Source organism: Macaca nemestrina, chromosome 13 (genome assembly GCF_043159975.1).
Source record: "Macaca nemestrina isolate mMacNem1 chromosome 13, mMacNem.hap1, whole genome shotgun sequence".
NCBI lineage: Eukaryota > Metazoa > Chordata > Mammalia > Primates > Cercopithecidae > Macaca > Macaca nemestrina.
The window spans coordinates 24,082,758-24,107,227 of record NC_092137.1 but is presented as its reverse complement, the minus strand read 5'-3'; the positions used below and the strand labels follow the sequence as shown (position 1 = coordinate 24,107,227).

Genomic DNA, 24,470 nt, shown 5'->3' with positions numbered 1-24,470 from the left:
AAAACCATAATGAGATACCATCTCATGCCAGTCAGAATGGCGATTATTAAAGTCACAAAACAATAAATGCTGGTAAGGCTGTGGAGAAACAGGAGCACTTTTACACTGTTGATGGGAATGTAAATTAGTTCAACCATTGTGAAAGACAGTGTGGCGATTCCTCAAGGATATTAGAACCAAAAATACCATTTGACCCAGCAATCCCATTTCTGGGTATGTACCTAAAGGAATATAAATCATTCTACTATAAAGACACCTGCACATGTATGTTTACTGCAGCACTATTTACAATAGCAAAGGTATGTAACCAACACAAACACCCATCAATGATAGACTGGTTAAAGAAAATGTATATATACACCATGGAATACTATGCAGCCATAAAAGGGAATGAGACCATGTCCTTTACAGGGACATAGATGAAGCTGGAAGCCATCATACTCAGCAAACTAACACAGGAACCAGAAAATCAAACACCGCATGTTATCACTCATAAGTGGGAGTTGAACGATGAGAACACATGAACCCAGGGAGGGGAACAACACACATCAGGGCCAATTGGGGGCTGGGGAGCGAGGGGAGAGAGAGCATTAGGACAAACAGCTAATGCACGCAGGGCTTAAAACCTAGATGATGGGTTGATAGGTGCAGCAAACCACCACGGCACATGCAACAAACCTGCACATCCTGCACTTGTATTCCAGAACTTAAAGTAAAACAAGAAAAAAAAAAAAAAGGGCCGGGCACGGTGGCTCAAGCCTGTAATCCCAGCACTTTGGGAGGCCGAGATGGGCGGATCACGAGGTCAGGAGATCGAGACCATCCTGGCTAACACAGTGAAACCCCGTCTCTACTAAAAATACAAAAACTTAGCCGGGCGAGGTGGCAGGCGCCTGTAGTCCCAGCTACTCGGGAGGCTGAGGCAGGAGAATGGCGTGAACCCGGGAGGCGGAGCTTGCAGTGAGCTGAGATCCAGCCACTGCACTCCAGCCTGGGTGACAGAGTGAGACTCCGTCTCAAAAAAAAAAAAAAAAAGAAAAGAAAAAAAAAAAAGAAAATTATATTGACATGAAAATCTGAAAAAAAAAGAAGACAAGGATTTCAGGACAGTTATGATAGCTATGCTTAAAAATATGCCCATAATTAATGAATAGAAAATCTTAGCACAGAATAGAAATGATAAAAAACCAAGTGGAAAATACAATTCTTAAATTTGAGAAATAAACAAACCTCAATGGGTTAGCAGCAGATCAGAGACGACATAAGAATTGTGAACTTGAGGACAGATCATTAGAAATTACCCAATCTGAAAAAAAGGAAGAAGAAATATTAGAAAATAATGAACAGAGTCATAGTGACATATGAGATAATATCAAAAGATTCAACAAATGGATAATCAGAGTTGCAGAAATGAGGAGTAAAAGAATGAACAGAAAACAACTGTTTGAAAAAATAATGTCTGGATGAGAACTTTCACTTTTGGACAAGACAGAGTAACAGGAAACAGACTTACTCTCCCACCTGAAACAACTTTAAAAAAAAGATAAAATAGATGAAACAACAGTTTCCAAGATATCGAACATCAGGCAAAGAAGAACAGTGGCCCCTGGCCCCTGAGAAACAGAAAACAAACGGCCCAGCTGTCTGCCTGAATTGAGGAGTAGGGATGGGAGTTTGGAGAGGCCAGAGCAGTTGGAGTTCATAGGTTAGAGTACTACAGGGAGGAAGGCTACAAGAATGGAGCTCTGGAGATCTGCAGAGTCAAGTCCGCAGAGGTCCCCTTGAGTCTTCAGCTGATGGTAAACACTATATGCCTGTGAGAAAAATACCCAAAGGAACAATGGGCAAAGAAACACCTGCAAGAATTAAGGAATCAATCCCTAGAGGTCACACAGTCCCAGGAGTATTCGTTCCCTTTAGCATCAGCCAGAGGAAAAAAAATCCCATAGTTCGAAGTGCACAGAGTAGAGTATTTGGAAAGGTTTTGTATCAGTACTGAAACAAAATTGGCCCTACGGCAGACACTGCTGTGGTCCTGTCTAGCAAAACTTCGGAGGCAAGACCTGAAAGAATCCTGCTGTGTCCAAGTAACTTAACTGAATCCGAGGGGAAAAATGAAGAATATTTATGGGAAATCTGTGCACTTGTACTTAAAAAAAAAAAAAAGAATATTTATGGCAAACCAAAAATATCTAGCACTCAACATGGTTAAAATTCAGTCTTGCATTCAATCAAAAATCACCAGGCATACAAAGAAATAGGAAAATTTAACCAATAATCACCAGGTATACAAAGAAATAGGAAAATTTAACCAATAATAATAAGAAAAATTAACCAAAACTGTCCCCAAAATGACAAAGACACTATAATTATTATACCAGGACATTAAAATCATTATTATTCCTGTAGTTCATAAGTTAAGGAAACTAGAGGAAGAGTAGACATGTTGAGACAGAAGAAAATGTTTGAAAAAGAACTAAGTGCCAGGCATGATGGCTCACACCTGTAATCCCAGTGCTTTGGAAGGCCAAGGTAGGAGGCTCACTTGAGGCTAGGAATTCAAGACCAGACTGGGCTATATAGCGAGATACTGTCTCAACAACAGCAGCAGCAACAAACAAACAAAAGACAGCAACAAAAGGATCCAGATAAAACTTCTATGGATGAAAATTATAATACTTGAGATGAGCCTGTAATCCCAGCACTTTGGGAGGCCGAGATGGGCGGATCACGAGGTCAGGAGATCGAGACCATCCTGGCTAACACGGTGAAACCCCGTCTCTACTAAAAAATACAAAAAACTAGCCGGGCACGGTGGCGGGCGCCTGTAGTCCCAGCTACTCGGGAGGCTGAGGCAGGAGAATGGCGTGAACCCGGGAGGCGGAGCTTGCAGTGAGCTGAGATCCAGCCACTGCACTCCAGCCTGGGCGGCAGAGCGAGACTCCGTCTCAAAAAAAAAAAAAAAATACTTGAGATGAAAAATATGCTAGGTAGGTTTATTAGCAGAGTAGACATTACAGAAAGTTAGTGAACTTAAAAGCATAGCAACAGAAGCTTTCCAAAATGAAATGCACGGGGGAAAAACTGAAGAAAATAACCAGAATATAAGTGAGCTACAGGACTTCAAGCAGGTTATTGTACATACAGTTGTATTTCCCAAAAGATGGAGTAGAAAAAATATATTTCCCAAAAGATGGAGTAGATGGAATAGAAAAAATATTTTAAGAAATAGGCCAGGCACGGTGGCTCATGCCCGTAATTCCATCACTTTGGGAGGCCAAGGCAGGTGGATCACTTGAGGTCAGGAGTTCAAGACCAGCCTGGCCAACATGGTGAAACCTCGTCTCTTCTAAAAATACAAAAATTAGCCAGGCATGGTGGTGCACATCTGTAATCTTAGCTACTCAGGAGGCTTAGGCACAAGAATCGCTTGAACCCAGGAGGCGGAGGTTGGAGTGAGCTGAGATCGTGCCACTGCACTCCAACCTGGGTGACAGAGTGAGACTCACTTGAAAAAAAAAAAAAGAAAGAAAGAATGGCTGAAAAATGTACAGATTTATCAGAAACTATAAACCCACAGATACAAGAAGCTCAACAAACTCTGAGCAGTGGAGAAATTGTAACTTTCATACATTGCTATAAAAATTTAAAACGGTATCACTGCTGTGGGAAACAGTTCAGCAGTTCCTCAAAAAGTTAAACATAGTTACCATATGACCCAACAATTCCACTCCTAGGTTACATACCCAAGAGAACTGCAATCATATGTTACCTAAAAAGTTATACACAAATGTTCATAGCAGCATTATTCATAATAGCAAAAAACAGAAACAACCCAAATGTCCATCCACTGATGAAGGGATAAACCAAATGTGATACTCAGACAATGGAATATTATTTGGCCACCAAAAGGAATAAAGTACTGCTTATGCTATGACATGGAGGAACCTTGAAAACATTATACTAAGTGAAAGCAGTCACTAAGGACTACATGATTCCATTTGTATAAAATGTCCAGAGTAGACAAATCTGTTTAGACAGGAAGTAGATGAGTGTTGCCAGCAGCCAGAGAGGGAGGGGAATGGGGAGTGACTGCTAAAAGGTGTGAGGTTTCTTTTTGGGAGTGATTAAATGTTCTGGAATTAGATGGTGGTGACAGTTGCACATATTGGGGAATATACTAAAAAACACTGAAAATAAAAATTCTGAATTTCTAAAAAATAAAAAACACTGAATTGTACACTTTAGTGAATCTTGGCCAGGCACGTGGCTTATGCCTGTATTCCCAGCACTTGGGGAGGCTGAGGCAGGCAGATCACTAAGTCAGGAGATAGAGACCATCCTGGCTAACACAGTGAAACCCCCCTCTACCTTTTTTTGTAAAAATACAAAAACAAAAATTAGCTGGGCTTGGTGGTGGGCTCCTGTCATCCCAGCTACTTGGGAGGCTGAGGCGGGAGAATGGCGTGAACCCGGGAAGCGGAGCTTGCAGTGAGCCGAGATCCCATCACTGCACTCCAGTCTAGGCGACAGAGCAAGACTCCGTCTCAAAAAAAAAAAAAAAAAAAAAGTAGTGAATCTTATGGCATATAAACTATATCTCAATAAGAAGAGTCCAACAATAAGAATACAAACCACCCAACCTAAAATTGCCAATTTTAAAGTGGGCGAAAGATTTGAACAAACACTTCGCCTAAGAAGAAGACAGATAAATGGCAAGTAAGACTTGAAAAGATGCTCATCGTTAGTCATTAAGGAAATGTAAATTAAAACCACAATGAGATGTCACTATACATCTTTTGAAAATGTCTTGAGTTTAAAAGGCCATACAATAAATAAGTAAATAAAACTATTCCAAATGTTGGCTAGATTATGAAACAACTGGAACTCTCACACACTACTAGTGGTTATGCAAAATAATTCAATGACTTTGGAAACTAGTTTGGCAGCTTCATAAAAAGTTAAAATTCATTTACCATATGACCCAGTCATTCCACAACTAAATATCTACCCAAGAGAAATGAAATCATATGTCCATCAAAGACACACACATGAATGTTCATAACAGCTTTATTTGTAATAGCCCCAAACTGGAAACAACCCAAATGTTCATAAACAGGATGAACAAATTGGGATATATCCATATAAGAGAATAGCATTCAACCAAAAAAGGAATGAAATATTGATACATACAACATGGGTGAGGGGCAAAATAATTGTGATGAGTGAAAGAAACCAAACAGAAGGAAAAGAAATATATACTGGAAGATTCCATTTGTATACAATTTTTTAAACGCAAACTAAACTACAGCGACAGAAAGCAAAGCAGGCTGGGCACGGTGGCTCACACCTATAATCTCAGCACTTTGGGAGGCCGCGGAGGGCAGATCACTTGAGGTCAGGAGTTTGAGACCAGCCTGGCCAACATGGTGAAACCCCATCTCTACTAAAAATCCAAAAAAATTAGCCAGGTGTGGTGGCACAGGCCTGTAATCCTAGCTACTCGGGAGGCTGAGGTAGGAGGATCGTTTGAACCTGGGAGGTGGAGGTTGCACTGAGCCGAGATCACGCCAGTGCATTCCTGGCTGACAGGGCAAAAGAAAGAAAAGGAAAAAGAAAAGGAAAAAGAGAAAAAGAATGAAAGAGAGAAAGAGAAAGAGAAAAAGAAAGAAAGAAAAGCAGTGGTGGGGAGATGTGAGAGAGGGAGGAATTACAACAGAATAGTCAGGAAGCTTTGGGAGAACTGAGTATGTTCACCATCTTGATTGTGGTGATGTTTTCGTGTGTATACATGTCAAAACTTACCAAGTTTGTATACTTTATTTGAGACAGGGTCTTATTCTGTCACCCAGGCAGGGATGCAGTGGCACAATCACAGCTGACTGCAGCCTCAAACTCCTGGGGTCAAGCGCTCCTCCTGCCTCAGCCTCTCAAGCAGCTGGGACTATAGGTGTATGCTACCACACCTGGCTATTATTGTTTGTTCGTTTGTGGAGACAGGGTCTCAGTATATTGCTTTGCCTGGTCCAGGACTCCTGGGCTCAAGCGATCCTCCCACCCCAGCCTCTCAACGTGCTGGGATTACAGGCATGAGCCACAGTACCAGACAGCACACTTTAAATATATGCAGTTTACTGTATATCAATTATATCTTACTAAAGCTGTTTAGAAAAAAGAAACTACAATCTAAAAACAATATAACTCGCTGGGCCCAAGGGCTCACAGCTATAATCCCAGCATTTTAGAACACCAAGGTAGGTGGATTGCTTCAGCTCAGGAGTTGGAGATCAGTCTAGGCAACACAGTGAGATCCCATTTCTACAGGAAATACAAAAATTAGCCAGACATGGTGGTGTGCGACTATAGTTTCAGCTACTAGGAAGTGGAAGGATGGCTTGATTCCAGGAGGCGGGGATTGCAGTGAGTCATGATGGTGCCATTGCACTCCAGCTTAGGCAACATAGCAAGACCCTACCTCAAATATAAATAAATACATACATACATACATCATATCAAAATTTGGGTGATGCAGTTAAGGCAGTACCTCAAGAGAAACTTACAGCTATGCTACATTTAAAAAGGTATATAATCAATGACCTATGATTCCACCTTAAGATGTTAGGAAAAAAACAGCAAAGTGAATATACAAAGTTAGTAAAGTGAATAATAAACAGAATGAAATAAAAACAAACAATAGAAAAAACAATATATTTAGCACAAGCCACTTCCCACTGCAACGACCCAAGTAAAAAAATCTCCAAATCCCACACTATTTGTTATATACCTCCATAAAACATAGAGGCTTGGGCTCCAACCATTCTTTTGAGCTCTTGAGCTTGGGAAGTGCGCCAGTTACCAGATCATCACTGTCTACATTTTTCATTGTGGTCACAAATAAATAGTGCCCCTAGAAAAACTAAAAATCATATTATTTAGTATTGAAAATTTCACAGTCACCTGATTTTCTCTTCTGTTTAATACCACCTGTATCCTTGCACACACGCAAAATGGATTTTGAACACGAACCATCCAGTTTCCCTAACAAAAGGCCTTCACTACAGACTCCAGATGACGGCTTCAGAGCCAGCCTCCTTTGTAAGCAGGCAACATGCTCTTTGAAAGAAACCCCCGTCCCTTGGAATGAATTCCCAAGTCCCCCTCCAAGGTGGCCCATTCCAGCCAGTGTGGCAGCTTCAGCCTGGCCTCTGGGAGTCCCATTTGCAGCACTTTTCTGACTTTGGTGGCCTCGAGTGGGGAGAACTGCAACTTTCCGGCCAGAGAAACACAGGCTGAGCTACTTAGAGAAGGCAGGGAGGGGCTTTTGGTCATACTGTGCAAGTCTTCGAGCTCTGCGCGGCCCGAAGTCCTCCCCGAGGCCCGGGTGAGACGGGGATGTCGTCAGCGTCCGCACCCGCTCTCGCCCACCGCGCCCACTCCCGGCCCTTCCTCCCACCCGCTAGGCCGGGCGCCTGCGGCCTCCACGCCAGACCCCGGGCCGCGGGCCTCCCGCGCAGGCGCGTTGTGCGCGGGGACCGCCCGGCCTGGCAGGGAGGTCGCCGGCCGCAACAGGCACCTCTCTGCCCTCCCAAGGCCAGCAAGCCCGCGGCCGTCCTGCTCCACACTCGGGCCCGGCCCGACGGCCCCGGAGTCGTCCGGCTGCGGCTGGAAGGGAGCCCGCCCGCGTGCGCGGAACGCGCGAATGTTGGCGCCCACTGTCTCCCGGACGCAGCGCCGCGCAGACCGTCCGCCCCCTCCGCCGCGGGTTCCACAGCGAGTCCGCGCGGGAGGCGCCAGGGCGGCGGAGGACTGCTTCAGGCCCAAAGGGGATTGGGCGGCGGCTCTAGCTGGCGGGTCTTGGTTTGCGGAAGGGGCTGGAGTCCTTGCTTCTTGGTGACCGGCGCGAGGCCCGGCCAATCCCGCCGCCGCCACCCACCCGCAACCGCGTCGGTTGACGGGCGGGTCCTTGGTCGCCGGCCCCTTGCGGAGCACTAGAGAGCGGGGTGGCGTCCGCTCCCTCAAGTCCTCGGTGCCGGGGAATTCACCGCTCACCACCCCCTGCCCCGCCTTCGGTCCTGCTCGGGGACCAAACCACTGGAAGGCAGTGGCGGGAAAGGGGCGCCTGTGCCGGAGGTCCTGAGGGAGGGGGGTCCAAGGCTTGGGGACTTGTGCGGGAAATGTGGGTTTAAGTGCCTTCAAGGTGTTTTTAGTCCGTTGGGATGTTGATCAGCGTTCATAGTGGGCGCTGATGCAGGTCACCGGGAAGGGAATGTGTGGGTTTATGGCCACGCATATCTCTTTTAGTTGTGTTTAACTTAGCGGAGTAGCGCTCCATCCTGGGTTTTTTTGTTTTTATTTTTTTATTTTACAGGGTTTTTCTCAGTGTACAATGTTTGTTTTTAAATCCCAGATGATCCTGATGTAAACCATTGACATAGCCAGAAAATCATGAGGCTGTGATTTTCCAAACTCAGCTTCATAACCTACTCTGTGTGAGCTGTGATTTTTCTATGATTCTGTTTTTCTCTTTGGGTATTGGTGGGCCCTGAATGATGGACCACCGTTTTCACTCTGTGTCTTTTCAAAGTACACTTGCTGATCTTAGAACTGTCTGAAGTGTCCTAAGGACATTTGTATTCACATGCCTTTTAAAAGCTAGCCAGAGTCAATGGCTTCAACTGCACTTTCCCTTTCAGAGTTGAGGGAACATGAGCCATTTGCAGAGCTTATTGTTAGACACCCTCTTGGGAACCAAGCATGTGGACAGTGCAGCCCTCATCAAAATCCAGGAGCGGAGCCTGTGTGTAGCATCACCAGGTTTTAATGTAAGAAAAAACAAGTTTGGACATAAGACTTGGTTTACTTATTATTTCTATTCTTCCAAACATGAAGCAGACATGACTTTTTTTTTTTTTTTTTTTTTTGAGATGGAATTTCACTCTTGTTGCTTAGTCTGGAATGCAGTGGCGCGATCTCAGCTCGCTGCAACCTCCGCCTCTCAAGCGATTCTTGTGCCTCAGCCTCCCGAGTAGCTGGGATTACAGGAGTGCACCACTAGGCCCGGCTAATTTTTGTATTTTTAGTAGAGATGGTGTTTTACCATGTTGGTCAGGCTAGTCTCGAACTCCTGACCTCAGGTGATCCACCTGCCTCGGCCTCCTAAAGTACTGGGATTACAGGCCTGAGCCAGCGTGCCCAGCCCAGACATGACTTTTAAATGAACTTTTTCTGTAAAGAGCTACATAAATATTTTAGGTTTCTAGGCTTAGTCTTTTTACTGTTGAGATAAAGGAATACCTGAAGCTGGGTAATTTATAAAGAAAATAGGTTTATTTGGCTCACAGGTCTACTGCCTGGAAGATTAGTCATCTGTGAAAGCCTCAGGCTGCTTCCACTCATGGCAGAGGTGAAGGGGAGCCAGCATGTGCAGAGATCACAGTGGGGGAGAGGAAGCAAGAGAGAGCAAGTGGAGAGGTGCCAGGCTCTTTCTAACAGCCAGCTCTCCTGGAACAAATACAGTGAAAACTCACTGACAGTTTCCCCCACCTCGCAGGGAAGGCATCAGTCTATTCATGAGGGATCTGCCCCCATGATCCAAATACCTCCCATTAGGCCCCACCCAAAATGTTGGGGATCAGATTTCAACATGAGATTCAAACTACAGCACAGGGCCATAGAGTCTCTGTCACAACCACTCAACTCTGCAATTGTAAAGGAAAAACAGCCATACATAGAAGAATGAATGTGACTGTGTTCCCATAAAATTTTATATTTATGGATACTGAAGTTCAAATTTCATATAATTTGTGTCACGAAGTGTTATTCTTTTGATTTTTTTTTCCCCAACCGTTTAAAAACATGAAAACCATTCTTAGCTTGCAGGCCATAAAAAACAGACAGTGGGCTAAATTTGGCTGGCCACCAGCCATAGTTGGCTGACTCCTGTTCTAACTATGTAACCTCTCCAGGTAATGCCCAGTGATGTCCGAACACTGGTGAATGGATTTGCCAAGAACCCTTTGCAAACCCGAAGAGAAGGATTGTATTTCAAGGAAAAGGATTACAGATGTGTCCGGGCAGATGAATATTCTCTTTATGCCAAAAATGTGAGCGCTCAAGATTTGAAGAGAGCTGAGTAAAAGAAAAGAATTTGCCTCCAATTTTCCTTGCCCTGCCTGATCCTCTCTGTAAAACAGATTAAATCCATTAATGTCTTGAGCCACTGTCTTGAGATAGCAGTCTAGTGCCAGGAAGACATATGTGAAAGAAAGTCCTATCAAGAGCCTGGTTTTGAGAAATGTTCATTCCAGAATCTATTAACTGAGCCTTGCCTGAACTCTTTCCAATACAGTCCAGCCTTCATACTCTACATCCTCCTTCAAAAAAAAGATAATCATTTATGCGCTTAAAACATCTCTCAGTGGCCAGGCACGGTGGCTCACGCCTGTAATCCCAGCACTTTGGGAGGCTGAGGTGGGTGGATCGCCTGAGGTCAGGAGTTCAAGACCAGCCTAGCTAACATGGTGAAACCCTGTTTCTACTAAAAATAAAATTAGCCAGGTGTGGTGGTGCGCACTTGTAATCCCAGCTACTCAGGAGGCCGAGGCAGGAGAACTGCTTGAACCCAGAAGGCAGAGGTTGCAGTGAGCTGAGATCATGCCATTGCACTCCAGCTTGGGCAACAAGAGCGAAACTCCATCTCAAAAAAAAAAAAAAAATTCAGCTCTATGTTGCTTGTAAGGAATGAAGGAGATGAAAATCATTCATTGGATGCCCTATATTATGGGTTAGGCATGCTGCTTCATCCACATTATAAATAATCTATAATCTCATTTTAAAGATGAGGACACTGCTTATACATGCAGCAGAAAATGGAGGCACTAGAATTCAAGCCCAGGGCTGTCCAATTCCAAAATGTACGACCTTTCCATTACATCAGTTTTGCTTTTTGTTTGTTTGATTTTGTTTTTGTTTTTTGAGATGAGTTTCACTTTTGTCGCCCAAGGTGGAGTGCAATGGCATGGTCTCGGCTCACTGCAACCTCCACCTCCTGGGTTCAAGAGATTCTCCTGCCTCAGCTTCCTGAGTAGCTGGGATTACAGGCGCCTGCCACCACGCTTGGTTAATTTTTGTACTTTTAGTAGAGACGGGGTTTCATGAAGTCGGCCAGGCTGGTCTCAAACTTCTGACCTCAGGTGATCTTCCCGCCTTGGCCTCCCAAAGTGCTGGGATTACAGGCGGGAGCCACCGCACCCGGCCTACATCAGTTGTTCTAATTGGGATGGGGTATGTGATAATCAATTGCGGAACTTTTCAGAATCCATCTACCATTATTATAACAGTCTGAAACTTTTTGAGGAAAGGCAACAAAATTGGTGGAAAAGAGTGGACGGTCCAAAAGCAGACATATAAATATATGGAATACGGAAATCAGAAATGGTGAAAAACATAGCTGGAGCATGACTACTGGTCCTGTAATTAGAACCAAGAGCAGAATATTCTCTTTTATTCTTTATCCAGGAGAACGCTGGTGTGGTTGTGGTGAAGACCCATCTGTATCTTCTGGTGGCAACTTACACTGAGGGCATGTATCCTAGCGTCTGTGTGGAAGCCACAGAGAGCCTGGGTAAGTTGGCCTCCTAGTTCCTGTCTTCATTCCCTGTGTTAGTTGGGTCTTCTGACTACAAGTAATAGAGATCCAACTCAAACCAGCTAGGGCAGAAAGGAGGAATTTATTGGAAGATGCTGAGGTTATTTACATAGCCACTGGAAGGACAGGGTGCAGCTGAGCCATGGGGAGGGTAGATTCAAGGACTGGAACACTGCTAGGATTCTGTCTTGACTTCTAAATGAGTCAGCTTTGTTCTGTCTCATAGCAAACCGTTTCCTTTCCTGGCTGATATCATGGCCAAGCCTTCCATAATACCCCTTAATTTATCTTAGGACCCTGATTTGGCAAGTTTCAGGTCATATGGTTTACTCCTGTATTGGTCAGCTATGTAGGTGGAGCAGGATAGGGGAGGAGGGATACAGCAGGGTAAAAAGACAGAGATGTGGCTGCTGCGAGTCGACCCTATGTAAAGAGACATTTTACAGGAAAAGGAATTACTGTGAGTCAGGCAGCCACTTTGTTGATGTATAGTGTATTCCCCCTCTGTGTCTATACATTTTTGAATAAAGATCTCATAGAGAACTAGCTTGGGTATTATATCAGTGAGAGTTGAGCTTAATAAATGGTAAATTGTGTTTGTTTTTAGATTTTTTTAATCTAAATTTAAATTTAAAAAAGTTTACTGGAGTTGTGTAAACACTCCTTTGAAATAGAAGCCTCTAGTAACAAAAGCAGCCATTCATTCATTCTTTCAACAAATATTCAGAGGTGTTTACCATGTGCCCTGCACTATCCTAGATAAATTAGGGAAGCAGAGCTGGTTAAGATATAGCCTCTGCCTTCCATGCCTCTGTACATGCTGTCCTATCTGCCTAAAATATTTTCCAGTTTCCTTCCTGTCCCTCACATCTATTCGGCAAATTCCTAATCATCGTTAAAGACCCCAAGTCAGATCTTGGGCTTCTATCCACTTGTGTATGTATTTTATGCATACCTTAATGATTACCCCCATTACAGTTCTTTGTTTTTCTAGATTGTGAACCTCTGGAAGGCAAGAATCTCATCTTAATCATTCTCCTTCTCCATTACCTAACACGGTATCTAATGTTGGGTAGGCAATTGTACATGTTTGATGAACAAATAAATGAATTACTTTGGCCTAGCAGAGTCAGGGAAGGCTCCAGAGAGCTGAATCTTAAAGGGCCAGTTGAGAAATTAAGCACCATCACAGAAACTATCTACCTACATACAGACATGCCTCATTTTATCGCATTTTGCACTATTGGACCCTTCAGATATGCCTCATTTTATCACGTTTTGCATTATTGGACCTTTCCTGAACAGATGTCAGGATTTGAAGGAGGCTCCATTTCAGAATTGTAGGGCAGGAGCAGACAGCAGAACAGAGACATAGAGAGCCAGGTTAATTATCTAATTAAAATAACCAAAATATCAGATTAGAAAGATGGGCAATTTGGCTGTCAGGAAGCCAGGCTCTTAACCTGTCAGCTAGGGCTCAGGGCTGATTCCCCAGAGGAGACCAGAAAAATTGTCTGACTACTGTAATGTAGATTATGTGACTGGCACTAAAGGTTAGTATTCTTGCTTAGGGCCACAAAAACTCCACAGACTCCAAAGAATGTGCCCTGGCTAGAAGTGCACTGCTGGCCTCATGCCATTAATATCCCACTGCTCTGGGAAGGGACAGCTATCTTGGAAATGGTTGAATGATCAGGAGGGATGGACAAGGCTGATATCCACTCAGGAGCCAGTTGTCTTATGACTGTCTTTTATTTCCTTCACTCCTTTTTAAAAAATTATATTTTTCTCTATCTAAAAAATTATACATGATCACTGTAGAAAATTTGGGAAGTAAAGAATTACAGGTCGAATGGGGTGGCTCACACCTATAATCTCAGCACTTTGGGAGGCCAAGTCAGGCAGATCACTTGAGGTCAGGAGTTCAAGACCAGCCTGGCCAACATGGCAAAACCCTGTCTTTACTAAAAATACAAAAATTAGCCAAGTGTGGTGGTGGGCACCTGTAATTCCAGCTGCTCGGGAGGCTGAGGCAGGAGAATCGCCTGAACCCAGGAGGTAGACGTTGCAGTAAGCCAAAATAGCACCATTGCACTCCAGCCTGGACGTCACAGTGAGACCGTGTCTCCAAAAAAAAAAAAAAAAAAAAAGAATTATGACCATTTAAAAATTGTATTATGAAGGATTCTAGGAGCATGACTATTAATTAAAGAAAACCTTTAAACAATAATTAGGAAAAGGATGCTATGGGACTTCTGTCACACAAATTAATCAGGTTTGTGCCTCCCAAAATACTGGGCTTATAAGCCTCCCAAAGTGCTGGGCTTATAGGCATGAGCCACTGCACCCAGCCAGGTCCTCAGTTTAAAAAAAGAATCTTAAGCATGTATTGTGACTTACTCTGCAAGACTCCGTCTCAAAAATAATGAAGTGCTACCTGGCATGGTGGAGTGCATCTGTAGCCCCCACTACTCAAGAGGCTGGGGCAGGAGGATTGATTGAGCCCAGGAGTTTGAGTCCAGTGTGGGCAACATAGTGAGACTCCATCATTAAAAAGTAAGTACATCAAGTACTGTAATCAGGTTTATGTTTTGTTTTGTTTTTGAGACAGAGTCTCGCTCTGTCGCTCAGACTGGAGTGCAGTGGTGGGATTTTGGCTCAATGCAACCTCTGCCTCCCGGGTTCAAACAATTCTCCTGCCTCAGCCTCCCAAGTAGCTGGGACTACAGGTACGTGCCACCATGCCCAGCTAATTTTTTGTATTTTTAGTAGAGACGGGGTTTCACCATGTTAACCAAGATGGTCTCGATCTCCTGACCTTGTGATCTGCCCACCTTGGCCTCCCAAAGTGCTGGGATTACAGATGTGAGCCACTGCACCCAGCTGTAATCAGTTTTAAGTCTAGGTCATAGAATACATATAGCAGAGGAGGGCAGCAGTTTCTTCTATTCTCTTGAACCCTCTCTCATCCTATTCCCTTTGCCCAGTCATATGCATTATTCATCCTTTGTTGTTTTTTTTTTTTTTTTTTTTTGCATGGGAACCCAATTCATACTCCAGTACAGCTCAAATACCTCTACTATGGCACTTATTACCATGAAATAGAATTGATGTTTGTATGTGCCTATATCCCCTACTAGACAATGAACTCCATGAGGGCAGGAACTGTGTTTCAACTATCCAGTCACCCTTATATCTCCAGTACGTAGCACAGTGCCTAGCACATGGCAGTCACCTCGCAATGTTTGTGGAATAATAAATGGATGAACGAATCATTTGTAGTGATAATTTTCAGCTCATAAATAATAACCATGCTGTGTTTGTTTTCAGGAGACTACCTAAGAAAAAAAGGAAGTTGAGTCATCAGAGGCCCATGAAAGACACTTTTATTGTTTTAGAAGAAAATTGGAGAGCCTAAAGAAAAAATATTTTATGGTTGAAAAAACACTAGATAGAAGCCACTAAAAAAGAAGAATGAATTAAGGGAGCAATTTTTATTACTTCAAGAGATCCTCTTCTTTCATTGGAATTACTTGATCAACTGTTTTTTTTAAAATAAGTGTTGGTCATTGGCATGGAATGTGAGAGCACTGATCATTTCACAGAGCATATCTATTGGGAGTCTCCTTTCTGTGAGGCTCTTATACTCCTACACACCTTGCTAAGTATGCCAAGAATGCAAGGCTCTCACCACTCTTTATCCAGGACATTTCTCAGGGTTAGGTTGCAGCAAGCAACCTTGAAACATGAAGGGATGTCTCCCATCAGGACAAAGAGCAAGCTTGCTTACTGTTTGCTATAAAAGCAGTGGAGTCCCTGAGCTCAGTGTTCCCCTCCTGTAATACAACTCCCTGCATGTGTGACATCTATCTGGCCCACATCACCCCTGTGAGACTTGGGAGAAGGGATTTCAAAGGCCATTCAGCAATGGACCACAAGTCAAGGTATTCAATGGACATTTCACACTCCCATTTGCAGGTATCTGCTATCATTTTGAACATTGGAAAGGCCTTCTCAAAAATCAACTCAAAAAGATTTCTGACTCTAACCCTAACTCTCACTGCACACCTTAGTAAGGCAGTATGGTCACTAAATGAACCCTTCCCCAGAAAGAGTTCATCTCCTCTTGGTCTCCTAGGTGATAATCTGGACCATAAGGGTGGAGAGCTATAGAACCTATTTTGAAAATCCAAGATTCTACACTGACAATTGCTAAACACAATGCATCTTTTTTCCCTAACAGCATCCTCAGGCCAGCCTGGTTAGTGTACCCTTCAGATGTCCCTGGGGAGAGAACACCTTCGACTACTTGCCAAAAGACAGACTAGGGAATTCAAATTTAATTCTGGTTCAGTTAGACTGGACTAACATGGTCCTATATCATGATGATAATGACTACTTAGTTTAGTACACTGTTCTCTAGATCCCTCTACAAGGTTCTACACAGGCCAAGATAGGGTATAATGGTTCTCTTAATTTTGCAAAAATGCCCCTGTCCCTCTTACATCTGACCCTTCCAGACAAGATATCTGGATGCAAGTAGGGCACGACTGGAGAAAAAGTATAGACATGGCTACTGGATGGGACACACCAACTGCATGGCCACAGAGACCCTAGCACCTGGAGAGGGAACACATTCGATCTCAGGAGATGGTGGAACAGGGGAGCCCTTTCATGTTCTTTTTGTCCCCCAGATTCAGCACCTCCTTGTGGCAAACCCTAACTTACTAGCCTTTGTAAATCAAGTAAAATCAAATCTTAGGCCCTTTATAGTTCCTGACATGATCAGGCAGTGAGGTACAGAATTCAAATTTCCAAAGACATGCCATCTAGGGCAGGATGTCTTTTGTTGGTATTTACAACATTATCTCATTTTCAGGTCTGTATAATAGTCTTTCACAGAGCTTACTTCCAACATCATTCCTTTTCTGAGCTTGGATGCCAAGAACCACAGATTTTTTTTTTTTTTTTTTTTTTTTTGGTAGTCAACCTTGCCACTAGTTCATTCATCCATTTATTAAGCCAGTAGTTTGATTCTTTTGGGGGGTTTTGTTGTTGCTGTTGTCTGAAACAGAGTTTTGCTCTTGTCACCCAGGCTGGAGTACAATGGTGTAATCTCTGCTCACTGCAACCTCCACCTCCAGGGTAGAAGTGAATCTCCTGCCTCAGACTCCCAAGTAGCTGGGATTACAGGCACCCACTACTACACCTGGCTAATTTTTGTATTTTTAGTAGAGATGGTGTTTTGCCATGTTGGTCAGGCTGACCTTGAACTCATGACCTCAGGTGATCCACCTGCCTCGGCCTCCCAAAGTGGTGGGATTACAGACGTGAGCCACTGCACCCGGCCTGTTTTTGGTTTTTATTTTTGTTTTGAAATAGGGTCTCCCTCCATAACTCAGGCTGGAGTGCAGCGATGTGATCAGTTAACTACAGCCTCAACCTCCTAAGCTCAAGCAATGCTTCCACTTCAGCCTCCCGAGTAGCAGGGACTACAGGCACATGCCACCATGTGCAGCTAATTTTTAAATTTTTTGTAAAGATGGGGTCTCACCATGTTGCACAGGCTGGTCTGGAACTCCTGGGCTGAAGCAATCCTTCTGCCTTGGCCTCCCAAAGTGCTGAGATTACAAAAGTGTGACAGTGCATCTGGCCTTTGATTCTTTTTGAATAAGAGGTAACAGTAAAGTTTAAATTAACTTATTTAGCACTCTTTGTAATAAGAATGTTAAATAAGTGTATTTAGATGTATTGTTTACTGTTGTATCTCCATTACCTAGCACATAGTCGGCTTTGTGATACAACAGTAAATAATACACCTACCCTAAGACAGGCTCACAATTTAGTGGGGAAGGCAAGTTGTAAATGAGTCACATGACCACATGATAAATGCTGGAGCGGGTGTAAAACAACTACAGAGCACAGAACCTGGAGCGACTAATTGTGTCTTCAGGAACCTGAAACTAGCATTTGAAGTGCATTTGGAAGAAGAGTGAGTATGAAAGAAAGTAAGGAGCATTCCAGGCTGAAGGAGCAGCAAACGCCAAGGCACAGAGTGATGAAAAGGCCTGTTGGGTGGAAAGAATGGTGAGAGGTTCCATGTGGCTGGAAAGCAGTATGTGGGAGACAGTGATCGATGAAAATGGAAAGATGGATAGAGCCAAAATAGAAAAGATTACTCTCCTTGGAGTCACTCAAAAGACATCAAGCAGTGCTGTGGGGTAGACAGTACTTTTAGAAAACTACTAAATTCAGATTACAAAAGTAATATATACTCACTTTGATAACTTGGGAAAATAAATTAGTCATAATTTCACATTAAATGAAAATTTCTAGACCAGGCATGGTGGCTCATGTCCGTAATCCCAGCACTTTGGGAGGCTGAGGTGGGCGGATCAGCTGAGGTCAGGAGTTTGAGACCAGCCTGGCCAACATGGCAAAACCCCATCTCTACTAAAAAATACAAAAATGAGCTGGGCATCATAGCGGGCACCTGTAATCCTAGCTACTCAGGAGGCTGAGGCACAAGAATCGCTTGAACCCGGGAGGCGGAGGTTGCAGTGAGCCAAGATCACACCACGACACTCCATCCTGGGCAACAAGAGCGAAACTCCACCTCAAAAATAAATAAAATAAAGCTTCTGGTGATGGTTTTGAGATTTTCTTCGGATCTTTTTTGATGCACATAATATATACGTCTTAACCTTACCTAGATCCTTAATGTATAGAGTTGACATTCCACTGTGTTCATTTAGCATGATGCTATGAGACCTTGCTTGTCTTTAAATTTCTTCAAAAACATTTTAAATCACTGCATATCATATAATTTAAACACAATATTGTTCTTTGTTAGATATTTAAGATTATTTCTAGTTTTTCCACTTCATAAATAATATTACAGTTTATAACTTTTACATAATTCTTTGTATCTCTGATTGTTTCCTTAGGTCTGGAAGTAGAATTTCAGGGTCAGAATTTGAGCAACTTTATGGCTCTCTGGAATTTTTGTTTTGTCTCTTACAAGGAAGGACTTTTACACCATAGCTTGTAACATGCAGTTAAGGGGCTTTTTTGGCAGGTGGGAGTTGTATGTAATTCAGCTCTAATTTATCAGTCTCCTCTGCTAGTGGAGTGGGTCTTAGTGTCCCAGTGGGTGAGAATGAGAGGAAATACTGCAGACATTTGAACTAGCTGAGTCAGAGACTGGAGAAGCAGGTTATTCCAGATAGTGCTAAATCATGGTGACGTTGGACAGTCACACCTCTGCAGTCCAGAGATGTACAATATAAAGATACTTATGAGGTTTGCACGACAAGCCAGGAAGCATTTGAGGACTTCTAGCCACAACTCCAAAAGAGGCCAGGGGTGCCAAGGCCCAGAGCTAAACAAAGACTGAGCTATCAATACTGCAGGCTAAAGTTAAGCTGTGTCATCAAAACAGAATGGACAGGAGCAGAGACATGCAAAGAATGGCTCTCACACCTGCAAGACTTGACCATGTGAACATATTGACATGTGTGTAGAAGGAATGTGTAACCACAAAAAAAAAGTGGAAGTGGGGCCAGGTGAAGTGACTCATGCCTATAATCCCAGCACTTGGGAGGCCAAAGCAGGAGGATTGCCTGAACCCAGGAGTTCGAAATCAGTCTGGGCAATATAGCAAGATCTTGTCTCTACAAAAAATGCAAAAATAGCTGGGCATAGTGGTACACACCTGTAGTCCCAACTACTCAGGAGGCTGAGGCAGAAGGGTTGCTTGAGCCCAAGAGTTTGAGGTTACACTGAGCTATGATCATGCCACTGTAATCTAGCCTGGGTGACACAGCGAGACTCTGTCTTAAAAAAAGAAAAAAAAAAAAAAGATCAGCCAGGAAGCTCACATAAGAGTCACGGGAGTAAGTGTTGGTTGGGTCTATTCAAAGTGGGAGGGTCTTTCAGCAAACAATTTAAGTATCCTGGTACTTTCCAACAATAATTCTTTTTTTTTTTTTTTTTTTTTTTGAGACGGAGTCTGGCTCTGTCGCCCAGGCTGGAGTGCAGTGGCCGGATCTCAGCTCACTGCAAGCTCCGCCTCCCAGGTTCACGCCATTCTCCTGCCTCAGCCTCCCGAGTAGCTGGGACTACAGGCTCCTGCCACCTCGCCCGGCTAGTTTTTCGTATTTTTTAGTAGAGACGGGGTTTCACCGTGTTAGCCAGGATGTTCTCGATCTCCTGACCTCGCGATCCGCCCGTCTCGGCCTCCCAAAGTGCTGGGATTACAGGCTTGAACCACTGCGCCCGGCCCCAACAATAATTCTTTGACCAAGTGTCCCACGATTCAATTTGACACTAGCTAACTGGAGTTAGTGCAGACCCCACAGGTTAAGGAGCTCAGTTCCCACAAGCCTGTTCCCACTACGGATGCCAAACACAAGTCCCAGGTCCCCAGACTACCCGCAGTACCCACACTTCTGTCTGACCTGGCTACAGATTTGCTGGGGAGTCCCATGATTCATGGTAATTTGCTGGAATGACTACAGAACTCATTAAAGGGCTATACTGCACTTATGATGGCAGTTTTCTTATAAAGGATGCAAGTCAGGAATAGCCAAATGGAGATGTAGGGGCGGAGGCACAGAACTTCCACACCTCTCCAGACACATGTCGCACCCAGCACGTGGATGTGTTCACCAGTCCAGAAGCTCTCCAAACCTTGTTGTTTCAGGGTTTTTATACAGGCTTCCGTTATGTAGGCATAATTGATTGAATCATTGGTTATATGACTGAACTCAATCCCCACTCACTTTCCCTTCCCAGAAGTCAGAGGATGAGGCTAAAAGTTCCAACCCTCTAATCACAGGGTTGGTTCTTCTGGTGATCAGCCCCTGCCCTGAAGCTATCTAGTACCTACCCCCCATCCCAGAAATGAGTCATCTCATTAGCATGAGTAAAAAAGACACTCAGATCCCTTAGTAAATTCCAAGAGTTTTAGGAGCTCTCTGCCAGGAACCAGGAACCAGGAACAAAGACCAAATATATTTTTGCTACACCACACCTCGTCTCAATGGCAAGACTGATACATCTTGATATCTTTGCCAGATTATTAAGCATTCAATTCATCTCTTTTTACTTTTTTAACTTCTGTTTTAGGTTCAGGGGTACACGTACAGGTTTGTTACATAGGTAAACTGTGTGTCACAGGGGTTTGTTTGGTATACAGATAATTTCATCACCCGGGCAATATGCATAGTGACTGATAGGTGTTTTTTCTGATCCCCTCCCTCCTCCCACCCTCCAATCTCAAGTAGGCCCCAGTGTTTATTGTTTCCCTCCTAGTATCCACGTGTTCTCCTTGTTTAGCTCCCACTTACAAGTGAGAACAGGTGGTATTTGGTTTTCTGTCCCTGTGTTAGTTTGCTAAGGATAATGCCTCCACCTCTATCCATGTTTGCTGTAAAGGACATAATCTCATTATTTTTATGGCTCCATAGTATTCCATGATGTATATATACCACATTTTCTTTATCCTGTCTACCACTGATGGGCATTTAGGTTGATTACATGTCTTTACTATTGTGAATAGGCTACAGTGAATATATACATGCATGTGTCTTTATGGTGGAATGATTTATATTCTTTTGGGTACATACCCGGTAATGGGATTGCTGGGTCAAATGGTAATTCTGTTTTAAGTTCAGTGAGGAATTGCCACACTTATTTCTACAATGGCTGAATTAATTTATACTCCCACTAGCACTGTATAAGCATTCCTTTTTCTCCACAACCTCGCCAACATCTATTATTTTTTGACTTTTTAGTAATAGCCATTCTGAATGGTGTGAGATGGTATCTTGTAGTTTTGATTTGCATTTCTCTAATGGTTAGTGATGTTTAGCATTTTTCATATTCTTTTTGACTGCATATAGGTCTTCTTTTGAAAAGTGTGTGTTCATGTCCTTTGCCCACTTTTTGATGGGGTTGTTTTTACTTGTAAATTTGTTTCAGTTCCTTATCGATTCTGGATATTAGACCTTTGTCAGATGTATAGTTTGCAAATATTTTCTCTCAGTAGGTTGTCTGTTTACTCTGTTGATAGTTTATTTTGCTGTGCAGAAGCTCTTTAATTTGATTACATCCCATTTGTCAATTTTTGTTTTGTTGCAATTGCTTTTAGTGTCTTCATTATGAAATTTTTACCAAGTCCTATGTGCAGAATGGCATTTCCTAGGTTATCTTCCAGGGTTTTTATAGTTTGAGTTTTTACACATCAGTCTTTAATCCATCTTGAGTTGATTTTGTATGTGGTGTAACGAAGAGGTCAAGTTCAATCTTCTGCATGTGGCTAGCCATTTATTCTAGTGCCATTTATTGAATAAAGAGTCTTTTCCATTGCTTTTTTTTTTTTTTTTTTTTTTGCCATTGCTTTTGTTTGGTCAACTTTGTTGAAGATCAGATGGTTATAGGGGTATGGCATTATTTCTGGGCTCTCTCTACTGTTCCAGTGGTCTATATGTCTATTTTTGTACCAGTACTATGCTGTTTTGGTTACTGTAGTCCTGTGGTATATAGTTTGAAGTTGGGTAAGGTGATGCCTCCAGCTTTGCTTAGGGTTGCCTTAGCTATTTGAGCTCTTTTTTGGTTCCATATGAATTTTAAAATAGCTTTTTCTAAATCTCTGAAAAATGTCATTGGCAGTTTGATAGGAGTAGCATCAAATCTGTAAATTGCTTTTGGCAATATGGCCATTTTAACAATATTGATTCCTCCTATCTATGAGCATTGAATATTTTTCCATTTGTTTATATCATCTCTGATTTCTTTGAGCAGTGTTTTGTAATTCTCATTGTAGAGATCTTTCACCCCCCTGGTTAGCTGTATTCCTAGGTATTTTATTCTTTTTGTGGCTATTGTGAATGATTGCATTCCTGATGTGGCTCTCAGCTTGGATGTTGTTGGTGCATAAGAATACTACTGATTTTTGTATATTGATTTTGTATCCTAAAACTTTGCTTAAGTTATTTATCAGATTAAGGAGCTTTTGGGCAGAGACTATGACATTTTCTAGATAGAGAATCATGTCTAAGCAAAGAGGAATAGTTGACTTCCTCTCTTTCTATTTGGATATCTTTTATTTCTATTTCTTGCCTGATTGCTCTGTCCAGGACTTCCAATACTATGTTGAGTAGGAGTGGTGAGAGAGGGCAGCCTTCTCTTGTGCTGGTTTCAGGAAGCATGCTTCCAACTTTTGTCTGTTCAGTATGATGTTCGCTGTGAGTTTGTTATTGATGGATCTTATTATTTTGAAGTATACTCCTTCAATGGCTAGTTTATTGAGGGTTTTTAACATGAAGGGATGTTGAATTTTATTGAAAATCATCAGAAAGGTCTGTATCTATTGAGATAATCATATGGTTTTATTTTTAGTTCTGTTTAAGTGACTAATCACATTTATTGATTTGCATATGTTGAACCAATCTTGCATGTGCTGTTGGATTCAATTTGCTGGCATTTTGTTGAGGATCTGTGCATCTATGTTCATCAAAAATATCAGCCTGAATTTTTCTTTTTCTTTGTTGTTGTTGTTGTTGTTGTTGTGTCTCTGCCAGGTTTTGGTATCAGAATGATGCTGGCCTCATAAAATGAGTTGGGGAGGAGTCCCTCCTCCTCAATTTTTTGTAATAGTTTCTGTTGGAATGGTACCAGCTTTTCTTTATACCTCAGGTAGAATTTGGCTGTGAATTCCTCTGGTCCTGGACTTTTCTTGTTTGTTTGTTTGTTTGTTTTGGTTGGTGGGCTTTTTATTACTAATTCAATTTCAGAACTCATTATTGGTTTGTTCAGGGATTCAGTTTCTTCTGGTTCAGTCTTAGGAAGTTGTTTGTTTCCAGGAATTTATCCACTTCTAGATTTTCTAGTTTGTATGCACAGAGGTATTCAAAGTAGTCTCTGAAGGTTTTTTGTATTTTTGTGGGGCCAGTGGTAACCTCCTCTTTGTAATTTGTAATTGTGTTTATTTGTATCTTCTCTCGTTTTTTCTTTATTAGTCTAGCTAGTGATCTATCTGTCTGATTAATTTCTTTCAAAGAAACGATTTCTGGATTTATTGACCTTTTGTATGGTTTTTGTGTCTCAATTTCCTTTAGCTCAGCTCTGATTTTGATTATTTCTTATCTTCCAATAGTATTGGGGTTGGTTTGCTCATGCTTCCCTAGGTCTTCTAGTTGTAATATTAGGTTGTTAATTTGGGATCTATCTGTTTGATATGGGCATTTAGTGCTATAAACTTCCCTATTAACACTGCCTTAGCTGTGTCCCAGAGATTCTTGTATGTCATATCTTTGTTCTCATTAGTTTCAAAGAATTTTTTTTATTTCTGCCTTAATTTCATTATTTACCCAAAAGTCATTTAGGAGCAGGTTATTTAATTTCCATGTAATCATATGGTTTTAATGATTTTCTTAGTATTGATTTCTATTTTATTGCACTGTGGTCTGAGAATGTGGTTGGTATGATTTCAGGTTTTTTTATTTTGCTGAGTATTGTTTTATGTCTGATTGTCTGGTTGATTTTGTAGTATGTGCCATGTGGTGATGAGAAGAATGTATATTCTGTTGTTTTTGGGTGGAGCGTTCTGTAGATATCAGGTTACTTTGATCAAGTGTTGAGTTCAGGTCCTGAACAGCTTTGTTAATTTTCTGCCTCAGTGATCTAATACTGTCAGTGGGGTGTTGAAGTCTCCCATTATTATTGTGTGGGAATCTAAATCTCTTCATAGGTCTCTAAGAACTTGCTTTATGAATCTGGGTGCTCCTGTGTTGAGTGTGTATATATTTAGGATAGTTAG

General features: G+C 42.4%; 2 protein-coding genes across 3 annotated transcripts in view; one reads left to right on the top strand and one right to left on the bottom strand.

Moving 5' to 3' along the window:
* The window catches only part of LOC105479818 (family with sequence similarity 228 member B), a 110,965-nt gene that overhangs the window by 43,212 nt on the left and 43,283 nt on the right, over positions 1 to 24,470 (bottom strand).
* Positions 7,825 to 15,222, top strand: LOC105479817 (profilin family member 4). 2 transcript variants are annotated; one of them, XM_011738133.3, is made up of 6 exons: positions 7,825 to 8,130; positions 8,408 to 8,489; positions 8,694 to 8,822; positions 9,966 to 10,103; positions 11,518 to 11,623; positions 14,978 to 15,222. In XM_011738133.3, the coding sequence occupies exons 3-6, from the start codon at positions 8,706 to 8,708 to the stop codon at positions 15,004 to 15,006; spliced, it is 390 nt and encodes a 129-aa protein (XP_011736435.1). In that variant the 5' UTR covers positions 7,825 to 8,130; positions 8,408 to 8,489; positions 8,694 to 8,705; the 3' UTR covers positions 15,007 to 15,222. The 2 variants fall into 2 exon arrangements, with proteins under 2 accessions (XP_011736435.1, XP_011736434.1); XM_011738132.3 differs by lacking the exon at positions 8,408 to 8,489 and having other exon boundaries at positions 7,826 to 8,130.

Excerpts from the sequence above, each read along its gene's own strand:
- LOC105479817 (XM_011738133.3), top strand. The coding sequence starts at position 8,706 with ATGAGCCATTTGCAGAGCTTATTGTTAGACACCCTCTTGGGAACCAAG. Across the intron at positions 8,823-9,965 it reads TAGCATCACCAGGTTTTAAT|GTAATGCCCAGTGATGTCCG; the intron begins GTAAGAAAAAAC and ends TAACCTCTCCAG. Across the intron at positions 11,624-14,977 it reads GGAAGCCACAGAGAGCCTGG|GAGACTACCTAAGAAAAAAA; the intron begins GTAAGTTGGCCT and ends GTTTGTTTTCAG.